The 14,919-nt window shown below is 42.9% G+C and overlaps 1 protein-coding gene across 10 annotated transcripts in view; it reads left to right on the plus strand.

Moving 5' to 3' along the window:
* Positions 1–9,886, plus strand: part of RASGRP3 (RAS guanyl releasing protein 3) — a 62,379-nt gene extending 52,493 nt beyond the window's left edge. For all 10 annotated transcript variants that reach the window (XM_062629578.1, XM_062629580.1, XM_062629575.1 and 7 more), the window contains 6 exons: positions 649–764; positions 1,606–1,753; positions 5,258–5,294; positions 7,636–7,761; positions 8,299–8,663; positions 9,141–9,886. In XM_062629578.1, coding sequence (XP_062485562.1) covers positions 649–764; positions 1,606–1,753; positions 5,258–5,294; positions 7,636–7,761; positions 8,299–8,663; positions 9,141–9,149 — 801 coding nt within the window. In that variant the 3' untranslated portion in view covers positions 9,150–9,886. The remainder of the gene's footprint in view (positions 1–648; positions 765–1,605; positions 1,754–5,257; positions 5,295–7,635; positions 7,762–8,298; positions 8,664–9,140) is intronic.
* The last annotated feature ends 5,033 nt before the right edge of the window (positions 9,887–14,919 follow it).

The following is a 14,919-nucleotide window of genomic DNA, read 5'->3' on the forward strand; positions in this document are numbered from 1 at the left end:
CAGCTAAGAAGGGCTTCCATTCATTTTATGCAATCTTTTAAATTTGATCCCATGTCTATTTTTTTCTTAGTGGTAAGCTGAGGTAGGTTGATGGGAGGGAATGGTTGTGGAATGCAAAATGGTCATGGTGTGGGTATCAAGGTATTAGTAAATGAATCAGATTGAAACAGTACTGCGGCAGAGCAGAGGTGACCAACTAAAAGAGAAGTGAAGCCAAAACCATCTGAAATACTCATAGGAAAGCTTCTGTTTAGTTGTTTTTGTTTTATTTATTTATTTTTTTGTGTGATTAAAAAGCATACATAATGAAGCAAAGAGAGTATAATCACATGGGGTAGAATTTCAGTGACATTTCCAAGAAGAAAAATAAAACAAGAATAATTATGTCTGAAGAGGTGTGGAGGATCATCGCTAGATAAATACTGAGGTCAAGTTTTCTTTAAAAATTAGCCATTTTTTTTTCCCCTATAGTCCAATAAATATATGTGTTGAAGTACAAAGTAGGAATAAAAGGAATAGAATAAGGCAACAGAGCATCTGACTAGTAATGTGGAACATTAAGTTATATGTAATTATAGGATTGAAGAGCTGGTATCAATTCAAGATAGGCTTGATGTTAGGACAATAATTTCCTTTTTTTTTCCTCAGTCTGTCTTCAGGAATTATGATCATGACCATGATGGCTATATTTCTCAGGAAGACTTTGAAAGTATAGCTGCCAACTTCCCCTTTTTGGACTCTTTCTGTGTGCTGGACAAAGACCAGTAAGTTTGGAGATTTCTTTGTGGGCCTTTTCTTTTTTTAATTTTCCTCGATTTAAATACTCATGAAAACTAATTCTTGAAGAAACAGTGTCTCCCAAGCTTCTTGTGTCTGACATCTCACTTAAGGAACAGGGGATCACCAAAGGCTGAATTCTGTTCTCATTTAACTTCTTAAGCTCTAATCAATTCTATAAGCCCACCCATGCTGGGGTCCTGCTTTACCTGGTACTTTAAAAATTATTTATGTAGTAGCTTTAATTCCTGCTGGAACTGAGTCAAGACCCTTAGAGTACCATCAAATTACAGTGGAGATGCTTTATCCAGACCAGCCATCAGAGCGATGAAAAAAATAAGTTGTGTGCAGTAGAGAGGAAATGGGTGTATGTAGTGGAGGAAGGGTAGCATGTATTCTGTGTGGTATATATATTTCCTAGCATATATATAATATTTATTATATATATAATATATGTTTCCTAGCACACTGGGTTTGATAGCTCTTGTTGTCCAGAATCTGTTTGGCTGTCAAGGCTGGTGATCAGCCAGGGACATAACTGCTTGGTCTGTGTAAACAGTAAGTCAAGATCCTTCACCTAATGGCCCAGGCTATGCTCTGATACCATGAGCAGGTGAGAAACCAAGGTCCGTGCTATAAATTCGGTGTTTGCTCTTTTATGAAAGGTAAGAACCACTAAGGCTCTAAGGGATTTTTTTCTGCCAAGGCTGTTACAGCTTTTTCAAAGAATGTGCTAGGTGCACTGCATGCTTTTTGCAGTGAGAAAACCTGAATTGTTCAGTGCCATGAGCAGCAACAGACCTAATCTACTTTTTTTTCCCCTGACAGAGATGGTCTTATAAGCAAAGAGGAAATGATGGCTTACTTCCTGAGAGCTAAATCACAGTTCCAGTGTAAAATGGGACCAGGGTTTATTCATAACTTTCAGGAGATGACCTATCTTAAACCAACTTTCTGTGAGCACTGTGCAGGATTTGTAAGTATGTCTTTAACAATAGTGTATCTGTCTCAAACACATTTACCCTTTGACGTAGACCAGGTGAAACTGGCTCCATGCATTGTAAAGTCTCTTGGGCAAATATCTCCTTGCATTCAGAAGCACAAAACATTTCCTCATGTTGTAGCTGTGCTACCCAGTTTTGTTTTGGTGGTTCCTGAAAAAAAGTGGCATTTGTAAGATTTACTGTTGTGGGGCGTGTGGGAGAACAAAATTCTGTCAGCTAATATTAGAGACTGCCTAATATTCTGTCAGGATATTGGAGACTATATGAATGGATTTACTTGGTTTATCTTAAGGTCTTTAATTTGGCTTGATTTCCCATGTAAATAAGCGTAAGGGAAAATGGGTGTCTGGAACAGAGGATGTAGATGAAGCAAAAGCAGTTCTTTCTCAGGAAATTGCACATGGCAACATAGCATGTTCATAATTCTCCGAATGACCATAACAGCCTTAATCTTTTCTCTATTGAATTAACAGATCTTCTAATTCGGTCAAGAAATCAAAAGAGCTTCCAGCAGTTCTGTACAATAAGAATTTTTTAATCTATTTGTAAGGGGTTCTGTTTCTTTGTTTGTTTTTTCTTTTTCTCTCAGACATAACTTACCAAATGCCACCTATTAGAGTATTTAGTACATAGCTGGGAAATAATTGCTTTTGTGAATACTTGTGTTGCTCGCAAACCTCCTCCAACTTTTCTATTTCAAACCAAGTATAGTAAAGAAAAAGGAATTACTATGATTTTAAAAGTTACTTTAATGCACACACTCCACCAAAAGCAAATGTTTCCATATAGACAGCCAAAGCAGTAAGGACAGAGGGTCATGTCCTCTGCTTTTGTGTGGCCCACATACAGGTTACAAATTCAGACTGTGATCCCTGCTCTCCAGAGCCGATCTGTCCCTGCTGTCACAGTGAAATCTCCAGCTTGTGCTAAGTGAGCTTTTCCACTAAGTAATATTTCTCCACAGTTGGAAGTAACAATAACAGCACTGCTAAGTGCAAAAATGTGCCTCCTTTCGGGCCAGTTCTGGTGTTCCTGCTCTAGTCCATCCTCCCACCTTCCGCTTGCTTTTTTTGTGATGTGTCGGTCATGTTCAGATGCTCGTGGTCCCTACTGCAACCGCTGATCAAGGCCATGGGAAAGAGGGAATTCCACCTATTTCTGCTAGAACTGCAAAAGCCTTGGAGGCAACATGGTCAATGCTGATTCAGGAGTGTGCTGGTGGGCTCTTAAGCTGACAGCTCCAGCAGACAGCTCAGGCAGTCACTGGTCTGAGTCTATTGTTTCAGATTGCCTGCAGCCTCAGGAGGACGTCATTGTGTTCGTGACAGTCAGTTCATATTTGGAAGGCTTCCACAGCAAAGCAAGGCCTGAGGACTGCCCTGCAATGTCCTCACCACCAGATATTTTTCTCCTGCATCAATTTGCTAATTGGCTATTGTTGGATTTTTTATGTCTCCCTGATTACATCCAATACAGGAATACAAATGAGTAAGGGGTTGTACAGGAAATGGAAATAAGGTCATTTTTTCCTGTCAACTCACTGAAGTCATTGGCATTGTTCTGTGGATGAGTTGAGCTGATAGGACAGGAACCAACTACAAAATCTGCTGCATATTTGTTCTGCATTTCAGTGCTGCTCATCCACGGGTGGAAATCTGATTTCAAACTGATGCACTGATTCACAGTCAAAATAATGTGCGCTGACAGTGCAGCAGGATGAATTGACATGACAGTGCAATGCACACAGTATTCAATAAAATATCTGTTATTAAAAAGATATGAACTTTAAAGGTCAATCTAAACCCTGCTGCCATTAAGCAGCATAAAATTGATATGCCCATGACTGGTCACAGTTCCGTGCCACAGCTTGAGTTACACCGTGTGGCAGGGTAGGTGACCAGCCGTCCCGCTGAGCTTTATAATCTGAATTTGCACAGATCCTCTTACCTTGCAGCTGGCTCAAGCCAGCTTTGCAGAAAAGCTGTGTCAGACAGATTCAAAGCTTTAGGTCAGAATTCATGCCATGGCACTTTCACTGTGGTGTGCAACCCCAACTGTGGTGCCAAGTTTGAGTAGGAGGAAGGTACAGAGCTGAGAAGGTGAGGAGAAAGTGGGAACAGATCGGAGCTTAAATGAAAGAAATAACAATCCATGTCTCTTACAGGGATCCAGGCAAAGAGACCTGGGCAAAAAGGTCATTACTGTCCATTCAAGAGGGGCTTGGGAAGCTCCACTCTCACTGCCTTACCACAGCAACTGCATTGACTGGGCTTACATACAGCATTAGCTGGAAAAGAACAAGCAGCAGGCTTTTTATGGACCCGTCCTCCACTGCTGGCCTTTCTGTTCTGTTGTTCACTGTTCTTCCACCTTGCCTAATCTATTTTGCTTTCTCCAAGCCCCCCTTTTTCCTTGCAAATTCATTTGTGCAGTATATGGATTTTTTTTTCCCCTGGAATCTTCCTATTCTCTTTATTTTACTCTTTCCTTTGATTTCTGAATTTTCTCCAGCTCTTCCTGTTGAACATTTCTTTAAAGACCTTATTCAGCCCCTGCAGACTGTGCATGGATTCCTATAGATATGGTATGGATCCATGTGCAGTTTCAGCTGCCTGCTCACCCTCCCTGGTAACGTTTTGAATGAGGTCATGATAAACAAACACTGGAGTCCCTCATTTTTTCCTTTAATGCTAGAGCTAGAAAAGCTGCCCCTTCCTCTTTCTGCCTCTGAGAGTGAAATTGCTTGTTTTTATAATGACATGGCTGTAGATACAGCACTTCTGAGTGTACAGATAACAATTTGGCAGGGAATTTTCCTACTTCCAAGCAACCCTACTTCCCAAAAGTGGGATGACACACACTGTATCCTGGAAGTTTAGCATTTGGTCATTATATGCATCAACAAGGACAGTTTCTGGGAGGACGCAAAGATGGAATTCAGTGGCTTTTCTGCCTGTTTCAATCTTCAGCCATTTTTAATGGAAAAAGTCAGGTGTACAAATCAGACTGCTGTGGCTAAGTGTGCTGGGGACCAGTATGGGAGCCAAGAGCTTAATTTTTATCCCCAGTGGTTCTTTCTTCTGCTGTGTTTGGATGGCCTGGCTCATTCATGTATCTGGAGAATGGAGGTACACTGGAAATTCCCCCACAGATAACATTAGTGAGCCTAGAAGCAGAATGTGCTCTGCTGGTTTCAGTAAGTTTGATATGATGGCAATTTTTCACCCATTTCTGGAATCAAATGTCATCTGTGTGTCTCCTTCTCTGGTAGTCCCACTGTAAGTAGTAGGAATAGGGGGGAAAGCCACACATGTCTTATCACAATTAGAGGGGAAGGTCTGCCTAACAGGAAGGGTGTTAAAAGCAGTTGTATCCTGTTTGTGCTTTTGTAGCCATTGGTACTTCCTCATTGTGACCTTGTTTTCCTTCCGGCTTTCTTTTCTGATTCCTTGACGTTCTTTTGTCTTTCTTTGCAGCTCTGGGGCATAATCAAACAAGGCTACAAATGCAAAGGTAAATAAATATTGCATGGATTTTTTCAAGCTATATGTGGAGGGGTTTAGCACAAGTAGGCTAACTGTATTTTTTACTAAAATATCATCTGTTCATCCAAATTTTGCTTCTACACTTCGTACTGTCTGTGAACAGTGACTTCCGGTACACTGTGAAGTCGCACTGCATTAGGGGACATAGCACCCGGTAGGAAAACACACAGGTTCTTGAGCTAAAGGCCCAAAGCAGCCCCTGACTCCATGAGGTGTCACTTTCTACCAGCAAAGACCTTACACCCTGGAAAACAGTGTCCTCATCCTAACACCGAGACATCCTGAAATATATCTCCTGAAACATGGGGTCAGGAAAAGGTCTGTTGGCAATGCTGTCTGTCATGTACGTCCGCATGCCTGCAGTGAAGCCTAGCTGTCCTTGCAATGCAATAGTGACTGAGCTAGAAATAGAGAAATAGTTAATTCCTAGACTGCCCAGCAGATGTTATTGCAAGACTGTTTCTTGAGACAGTCGACTTCAAAAAAACCCTAGAGCTGTTACAGTTTTCTGTTGCTTTCATAACATGCTTAATTTCTTATGCAGTACTTGCACCATATTGAGCAAGAATATCAGACCAAGAATGACATTGTTATGGTCCTCATTAGCTTTAAAGTCCTGGACCTATTAATTTCTCAAGCAGCCCAGCTCAGGATGAAGGGCACTGTTGATTTTCACAGTTGTAGTTGCATCCCAGTTATTCACAAGGGAACATTCACGCTGTGGCTTCCTAGTTGTATTTGTATGCATTTTTTTCCCCTCAGTCTTACACTGGCTCCCAGGAGAAGGATGAAAAATTTGCAGTGTTTTATTTTTAGGATACATCCTATTGCTCTCCCTGTCCACCCATCAACATCTCTTCCTCAGAGAGGGGTGGGGAAAGCATCCATGGCTAAACCATTGTGCTTAATTCAGCTATTCCTCACTACTGTCATCTGAGCAGCTACAAAAGGGTTAATTGCAGCCCATACTTTTACTGTTAGGGTCAGGGTGCTGTGTTTTGTCACAGCACCCCTGTAAACTCATCTTGAGATCTGAAAGTATGTCCTGTCTCTGTCCCGCATCACTTATTAACAACAGCCCAGTGGAGAGAGTGAGCAGAAGTGGTTCTGTAAAGGCAAAATTACAGGCAATGAAGCATGACAGTAAGAGAGCAGAGCTGCTCACTCAGATCTTAGTGGTCAACAAGTGCAATTAGTGCCTGCCCTTTGCTACAGCAGCTACCAGCTGCTCTGTACGCCAGCATCACTGGAGTGCTGCACCCGTTATGGTTGATTTCTGCCTTTGAGCATAGAGCTGTCATCTGTTTCGAACCTCAGACACTGTGCTAGCAGGGGGAGGGAGTGAGGGAGTTAATCTGTTTGGGTCTGCTGCTTACCTGCATTGTGGGTAATGAGATAAAGCCAGACTGTGTGGCCTACAAGTAACAAAAGAGATTCTCTGCTGCTAAGAGAGATTTTTACTGACTGGGGGAGGGTGTGAGGAAGTGGGTGTGATACCTTTAGGGCAGACAATACACACCTGTGCAGGTACTTCTGTATTAGTCATATGAAAAAGGTGATGGGAGAAACCAGAGCTCTCACCCATCATGCTAGCACTGCTAGAGCAGAATGACTTTTTTAGCAGAGTTAGAAACACAACACTCTGGTGATGGCTAACATGTTAGGTTGTGGAGCAGCAACAGAGAAACGAGGGAGATGGAAATTTTCAAACAAGGGCAGGGACACAGAGGAGAGAGAGCCTGTGTTTGGGGCACACATCCTCCACCCTTTGGACCTTTCTTGCAGGTAAGATCTGTACTGCAGTCACACTTCAAATAAATGTACCTAGTGGTGAGTGTACCTGCAGTGATGCAAAGCCCAGCAGAGGATATGTGTACAGGCACTCAGCGACTTTCATCTGGGTGGCTGATACACATCAGAGCTTTTACTATGCTGATGCTGCTTACTGAGTTTCTTCGACTAGTTTTAACCTACAGTGGTCTACACTGACCTCTACCTGTCAGAATCAAGAGTACGGATGCTCCAGTGTATTTACTATAACGGGCCCTGCTGAGTCAAGGTTGCTTCTTTAAGACTAATTTCTGACGGAATATCATCCCCTCTTCCATGATGCTGCCAGATTTCTACTAATGGCTGCCATGGAAATGATCTATTTTTTATAACACCTTTCACACCAAATGATCTGTTTCTGTAACTCCCTTCACACCTTCCTTCAAAGTCCCACCTGCATCTGCCTGCTAATAGCCCTGAGGGATTACCAGACAGTTGTGACTTTCCATCTGGTGACTTGACAATGCCTTTTTTTACAGACTGCGGTGCCAACTGCCATAAGCAATGCAGAGACCTGCTTGTGCTAGCATGCAGGAAATTTTCCAGAGGAACCTCAGTAGGTAGCAACCACGGCTCTCTGCCTAGCAGTCCATCCCTGCCTCCAGGTGAGAGCATCTTGTTCCTATTTAAAACCATTTCTGGAATCCTCTCTCACAGCCAGTGTCCTTGATGCCATGTTTGATTTTCCCTTTGTATCAACGCACAGAGCAGCACTGTGCATTCCATTGCACTGGGGTTTGTGTTCAGTGGTCAGATTACAACATCACTTCCTGCAGTGATGACCTTAGTCTCCTGCTTAAGGCCCCCTATCCTCTATACTGGTGCCTCTATCCCAGCTGAAAAGAAATAAAACTATAATTAATTAGGGAAATTGTACTTTTGCTTATAAATCACTCAGGGGCAGGGGCTGGGAGATATAGGGCACAGTTCTAGCTCTGCCTCATACCCTGAGCGTCCAGGTGGAAGAAGGAAATGCGCACACACAAGGTCAAAATCAGTTTCCAAGCAGCATATGGATATTGCTAATTCTACCACTGCTTCCTATAGGGGGATTAGCTCCTCCTGCCCCAGACTTAAGTTACCTTTCTGTAAAGATCTCAAAGTAGACTAGTTAAAATAAACAATTCCACCTTCTCTTTCAGTCCAAGATGACGTGTTTGAGTTTCCCAGCGTGGCCGCGGAGCATCAGGACCTCGATGGCAGAGCGATCACCCTCGTCACTGGCTCTTCACGGAAAATTTCGGTGCGGCTGCAGAGGGTGACCACAAGCCAAGCCACACAGACAGAACCACTCTGGCATGAGCCAGGCTGGAACGATTCAGGCTGCCATACCTTCCCCAAAATGAAGTCCAAATTCCATGGCAAAGCTGGGAAGAACAAAGGCTTTGCAAAATGGGAGAATGAAAAGCCCAGTGTGCAGGCTGATATAGAGCCAGAAGCTGAAGCCCCACAACATATACAGGATCACAATGGAATTGAAACCCTCCCAGAAACACAGGAATCTGAGGTGAGTTGCAGAAGCCAAGACAGTGTAAAATATGCTAGAGTCTGAGGTCTCAAAGTTATTTTATGAATTTCAGGAGGCTTTTTCATTAAAATTTGCCACTGCTTCTTGAACGAGTTACTTTCAGAATTCTGTCAAATCATCCATAGATACCTGTTTTCTACACTGCAGTTTGTACTTACTGTAACTGGGGGCTTGGGTCTTGGATTCAGTATGTGCTTTTAGGAGGTGGGCACTTTTTGAATCATTAAAATAGCCTGATGGAGATCTGACCAAATTCTGTGCTGTTGCACCTTTGCAATGCACAGTTATGGGCTCCATGTTAGACTTACAAGAACTAGCATTCTGATACACAAATCAAGACTAGGGTAGGATATCAGTGTGAGTTTTGTTGTTGCACCCATAAAGTTTATATGTCCAAAGCCTCGTGCTTCCATTGACCATTTTTGCTAGCATGTGCCTATTTTCCTTCGTTTACAGGACAGCTGATTGCTCACCGTGAAGCACAGAAAAATGAAGATGGCAACAATAACACAGCAAGTGTTGATGGACTGTCACAGACCATTCTTGCCCATGAGAAGTCTTCCTGTACCTCGTACACTTAAATTCAACCGTTGCCCTGTTTTCTTAGCTGAGAAGTGTTACAAAGCACTATTTATTTTCTCACGAGTAAGCCGTTTGGATGAACATTGCACGGACACAGCAGAATGGATCTCTGCGCTCAGTGTTTTCTTTTGTATGACTTTTGTGGAAACTTCCTCTACATACCAGTGAGGATATATTTGGCCTCCTTTAAATACACTGCATCATTTCACTATGGCTGCCAGCAACAACAATGGTGAGGACAGAAGCCAAGCATCTAAGTTTGCTCGATAACACTCCTTTCCAGAGGCTTTTTAATGATCTTTTAAGGAAAGAAGTAGGTGTGTATGTTGATTAAATCTCAAACAAAAACCTTCCACAAAGTCCTCCATGCCAAAATTCTTTTCACACCTGGTGTTTCACATTTTGCCATGTTTACATTGTTATAGTGAGCATACTGGTGTTCAGCATAGCGATACCAGTTCCGAGACTGCAGATCCTTCAAATAGGCAGCAAGTGTCTGAAGGAATTCCGAGACACTATGCATTTATCAGGTTACACTGCAATGGAGAGGCATCATCTCTGCCTGCACCGATTATGGTAAAATTAGCATGTAATAAACACCTTAGTTTTAAGTGTGTGTATATACTTGTGTATGTGGCATGTTTTTCTCTGGTTTAGCAACCTGTACATGCAAACACTAAACATACCGAAGAGCAACCTGCAAATTAGCAGCTTGCAAATGGAGGATCCAGCACCTGAATTACAAGGGGCCCAAGAAGGAAGTTTGAAGTGGCATTTCCCAGAAGCATTAAGTTACTTAAGGAGCATAGCCCTTATCTGGAAGAACAGAGGAAACCAAACCAAAACACCACAAAGCTCAAACCTGAAACGTGTGCCCCAAATTGGCATGCATTATTCTTCCTACTCCATGTCCCCACAAAAATAGGTGTGTGTAGGGAGCATACATGTTGAATGAAAGCAACCCAATTATAGGATTTCCTACAAAATTAAGTTATTGCACGCTTCATCAAGTTACAAGACCAGACAGTAACTTCATAGACTTCCCTAACCAAAACTGACAGCTGCACTCCTCTGTGGTAATTTGACAGTAAACTGCACTGTGACACCTGCTCAGGTCTGCATCTTGAATCCTGCAGGTTTGTTTTCCAAAACAAGTAGTAATGATAGTAATTCTGGGGAGAGAAAGAAAAAGGAAAAAAAAAGAGAGGGAGAACATGCTTTCACTGTTTTAAACTTAGAGAAACATGTGCTGCAGAGAGCACCAATTTCCAAGGTAGGATGAGGGCCAGAAGCATCCCTCAGTCTTCCTGCAGTGTGCATAGAAGCAGCTTTAGCAAAAATATGGTCTTTATTTCTTGTGGTGTGGCAGGTGACGGGGTCAGAGCAGGCTGACCGCACAGCTGCCGTTACAGCATATGGCTTGCACACAATGAAAATGATGTGGTAGAGAATCTGAATAGAGAAAATTGGTTATGGTCCAGCCTGTTGATAGATCTGTTGAGATAAGCTTTTTAACGCTTTATAAATGAAATGCTCTTGTGCAACTCCATTCTTAGCATCACATAAGAGTTTTAGCCAGCATTTAGTCTGCAAACCTCAGCCCATTTCTTTCAGGGTCTTAAAAGTTAGTTTTAAGCTCTTGTGCCATCAGGCCCACAAACCATGCATGTCTTCATTTCGTTGTTGGACAAGAATGTTTCTCTTACATAATCTTACTTTCTCACATATTTACTCCCCAAGATACTTAACAAAGAATTTCTTGTTCGCCTCATCTGACTTAACAGGAGACAAAATGTATGAGCCATCAGAGTCCTGACTAAACAATGAGCCTCTGCTGGTCTTGGTGAAATCCTGCTTGCTGGAAGTAGAGCAATTCCAGGAGAGTGTCCAGGAGAAAAAGTGTCATAATGACAAGAGTACTAGATTAATGAAGTAGCTAAAGTGAGATACAATCCCAAATGATGCTGGATACTACCACCACATCCATTCTTCCCTGTCTCAGGATCTTTGAAGAAACTCGGGGGGAGAAAGAGGAGCTTTTTTAAAAAACAAACAAAAAAAATCCAAACATAAAAACACCACACAGTGGAAAGATTACATCAAACCTTATTTACGGCACAAGCTGCAAATGCCAAAGAATACAAGCAATAAAAGTAGGCGAAAAATACAAGTGCTTGGATAGACTCTGTATTATGTATTTGGCTGTTTGAGCCAAACCCACTAGGACTTTCTGTGCTTGTGTAATACCTCTGCAAAGCCATGTGATGCAAATAAGGGAGCTTCAGCCCTGCTGTCAACTTTATGGCATAACTTTGAGTGCTGTGCAGGGAGTCAAGGGGACATCTGGCTCCCTCAGAGCAAAATGTAAAACCAGGTTTGAGCTGCAGCTCTCCCCTCTGCTCTAGATCTCCTCAGTCTTGCCCGTCCCTGCCACCACCAGTGTTACCCAGCTTTTGGGCTTTAAAAGACTAATCCCAGCTTCACAAAGAAACATCTTCCTAGGCAGAAGCTATCTTCTCAGAGGTGCCTTCCTCAGGCAGGTGAAGCCTAAGGGAGGGGAGGTGGGGGGGAAGGTAACATGCTTGCTGACCAGAGCCAGTCAGAAGCATGGATTTTCCCATGCAGGGAAAAGTAAGCCATTTTCCTTTCAGTACAGAAGATGATAAAAAGCTGAGTTACAGAGCAAATTTAGGGGCAGGTGCTGCTTAAAATTCTACATTTTCCCAAAATGTAGTGAACTGGCTGCTGTCACCTCTGTGGGCTGTTGCTCAGGAACTGCCCTCTGGAAGCCAAAGTGAAAGCGTGCCCCAGTGCAGCAGCCCCCACGGTCATCCTCACTGTGGGCCTGGGAGTCTGTCTGAAGCAGCCTGAGCAGCCAAAAAAGGGTCCTCACAGCCTGGGACACTTGTTCTAGAAGCTTTAGGCATCTGCATGGGAAATAGCTGCATGTGAAGAAGGATCCTGGATACAGGACACAGGCAGAAAACAAACAAAAACCCCCAGAGAACAAACAACAGACAGATGGGGAGTAAGTGTGGGAAGAAGCATTCTAAGAGAGCTCTCCCTCCCTATGTGACACCAAGAATGGAACAGGATCCCAATGCAGACTGAGCAGAGGGGGAAGGAAACAAGAAAAGGAGGAAGGAAGAAAGGAGATCTGAATGCAGATTCCATGGAGACACAAGAGGTAGGAGACACAAGGGCTTGTCGTTTCATGATCACCATAGCCAAAGGAAAATCTAGCTGAGATCTGCTTCATTCAGCATCAGCCTGCTAACTGATGGGCCTCTGTACAGCACCAAAAAAAATAGCTCCAAGTCCTTCTCAAGAGAGTCTTGACAACACAGTTGGCCCATCCCGGGACACTGGAGAAACAGAGCTAACTTTGGAACAAGTTATTGAATTATCAGCACTGATCTGAACTGGATTTTCAAAATAAGCACTGCAGCCAGCAGGCTAAACTCACTGGAAAATCTGCGTGCTCAGCTCCAAAGTGCTGTTTACAGCTGCTGACAATCTGGTCCTAGGAGACAGAAAAGCCATCAGCAAAAGGCTACCGCTGGGGCAGTATGAAATTTAGCCAAAAAGTCTGCTTTTTCCATGAGTTAAGCTAATGCCGGAAAGTTTAAAGAGCCCTTATCACCTTCATCTCTACTTCATGTGTGAAAACCAGTTATGACCTTCCACCTGCCCACAGCACAGGCAGACTCCCTCTTTCTTTGGTTTTACAATAGTGTTTTCCTACTTTTTGTACTTGTTTTTCTCTCCTCTGTTGTGGGAAAGACCCACGTGGACAAGAGGGGAAATTACTGGACAATAAAGGGGAAACAATGACACTGACAGCACTCAGAGCTGTAAAAAGCACTAAGTAAACACAAAGGAAAAGTATTTTTCCCTTCTACCCTTGTTTGTTGAGCCATTAGAGGTAGGACTTATTTTCAGCCAAAGAGGGGAGAAGGCAGTGTTTACAGCTGGTAATAGCACTTGCTTTTTCAATTTGCGTCCCTTTGAAAAGGCACAACCTGAAACAAGCGAACACACAAATATTTTGAGAGCCTACACAGGGGAAACAGAAGTTCACATCCACTTCAGTGTACCAGTGTCCGATCACAACACTGGTGTGACTCTAACCTAAGGGTATTCTAGGAGGCTGGGAAAGCAAGCTTGCAGTTTAGCCTTGCTTGGGACTGCTAAATCACACTCAACACCTTAAATGCATACATACTTCTGTAGCATCCCTGTTGTCCAAGGAAAATCAGAAGTTCAGAGAGTAAGCAGGATCACAAGCCTCACAGCCTTCTGCAGCAACAACAAGACACTCTACTGCAGCCCTAAATATTGCAGAACTAATTAAAAATCATGTGCCATGAGCAGACAGTTGAGGGCTTTCTTGTGCTGGCCTTCATTAACCTAACAGGGAGCTAAATTAACTTCTAGTACTCTAGGAACCCATAGGAGCTTTTTGGAAACCCAAAAGAGTCATCAGGTCTTCCTGAGAATCATCTTACTCCGCACTCAACTCTTTCCACTTCAGCACAGTTTAATTTTCATTTCCCAGGTGCATAATCTGTTACAGGGAACACTCTTATGCCACAGCACTTTTCAAGCTCCAGCCACTTCTCATGTCTACTGACACGAATCTTGCTTCCCTTCCTCCCAGTTCTAGTTTAGGTAAGTGTCTAGGTCTCTAATTAGGCCAGAGATTGGTTGAAGCACTTGCCACTTTCAGTAATTTCATTAATTATCCCCCCTATAAATGCTTGCTTACTTAATTGCCCTCTTGATCTGCTGGAGTTCTGCTTTTGGAACTAGGTGATCTTAAGGTCCTTTCCAATCTTAACCATTCTATGATTCTATGATGCACAATAAAAATCAAGCACATATATCCAATCCAACAGTCTCCACAACTGATCTCTCCCAGCTTCCAGTTAAGAGATTCCATCCAGTGCAACAGGAATCGTGTTTGAAAAAACAATAAATATCAGAGCATTATACAGAGAATAACAAAGCAGTGGCTGTTCACTTTCATTAATCAAAGCTGCTCTCTCTACATATACAAAGCGTGTTTTCTTTGGGGAACAAAGAAGTCACAACACACTGAGGAAACAACAGAGTAAGGAAAAACAACAACAGCTGGCAGAAGCAAAGTGTTTTCTTTCCTGTTGGAAAAGCAAAGCCTCCTGTTTTGCCTTCTGAGTTTAAAAAACAACTTTCCCCCTCAAACAGCAGTGAATCCAGATTCAGGTTACCCTAAGTCCTGGAAGAGGGAGAAGGATAAGCAACATATTTTGAGGAGAAAAAGCTAACTGGAATAAGGAGCAAGGGGAAGCTCTGTGCTCCTACCTCATCCCAGCATCATTTCACCATGTCACATGGTGCAAAAGTGAGACTATCCACTGCAGCAACACTCATAGCCTTGCAGAGAAACTGGCAGCTCTAGCACAGAAAGAAGTCTCTGAAGGTGCAGATGCTCTCTGAAGAGCCTCCTGGGCTCCCTCTTGCTAGAAAGAAGATTGCAGCACTTTATGCACTAACAGAAAACACCAGCCTCTTTCCAGTGAGAAGCAGTGTGAAGAAAAGCAGAAGCTGTCAAATTAAAGATATGACATTCCCAGCAAAAGGCTCTTTAACTCTGTCAACCTCTCCACCTTCA

The sequence above is a fragment of the Pezoporus occidentalis genome, unplaced genomic scaffold, assembly GCF_034315485.1.
Source record: "Pezoporus occidentalis ecotype Australia unplaced genomic scaffold, CSIRO_AGI_Poc_V1 ctg34, whole genome shotgun sequence".
NCBI lineage: Eukaryota > Metazoa > Chordata > Aves > Psittaciformes > Psittacidae > Pezoporus > Pezoporus occidentalis.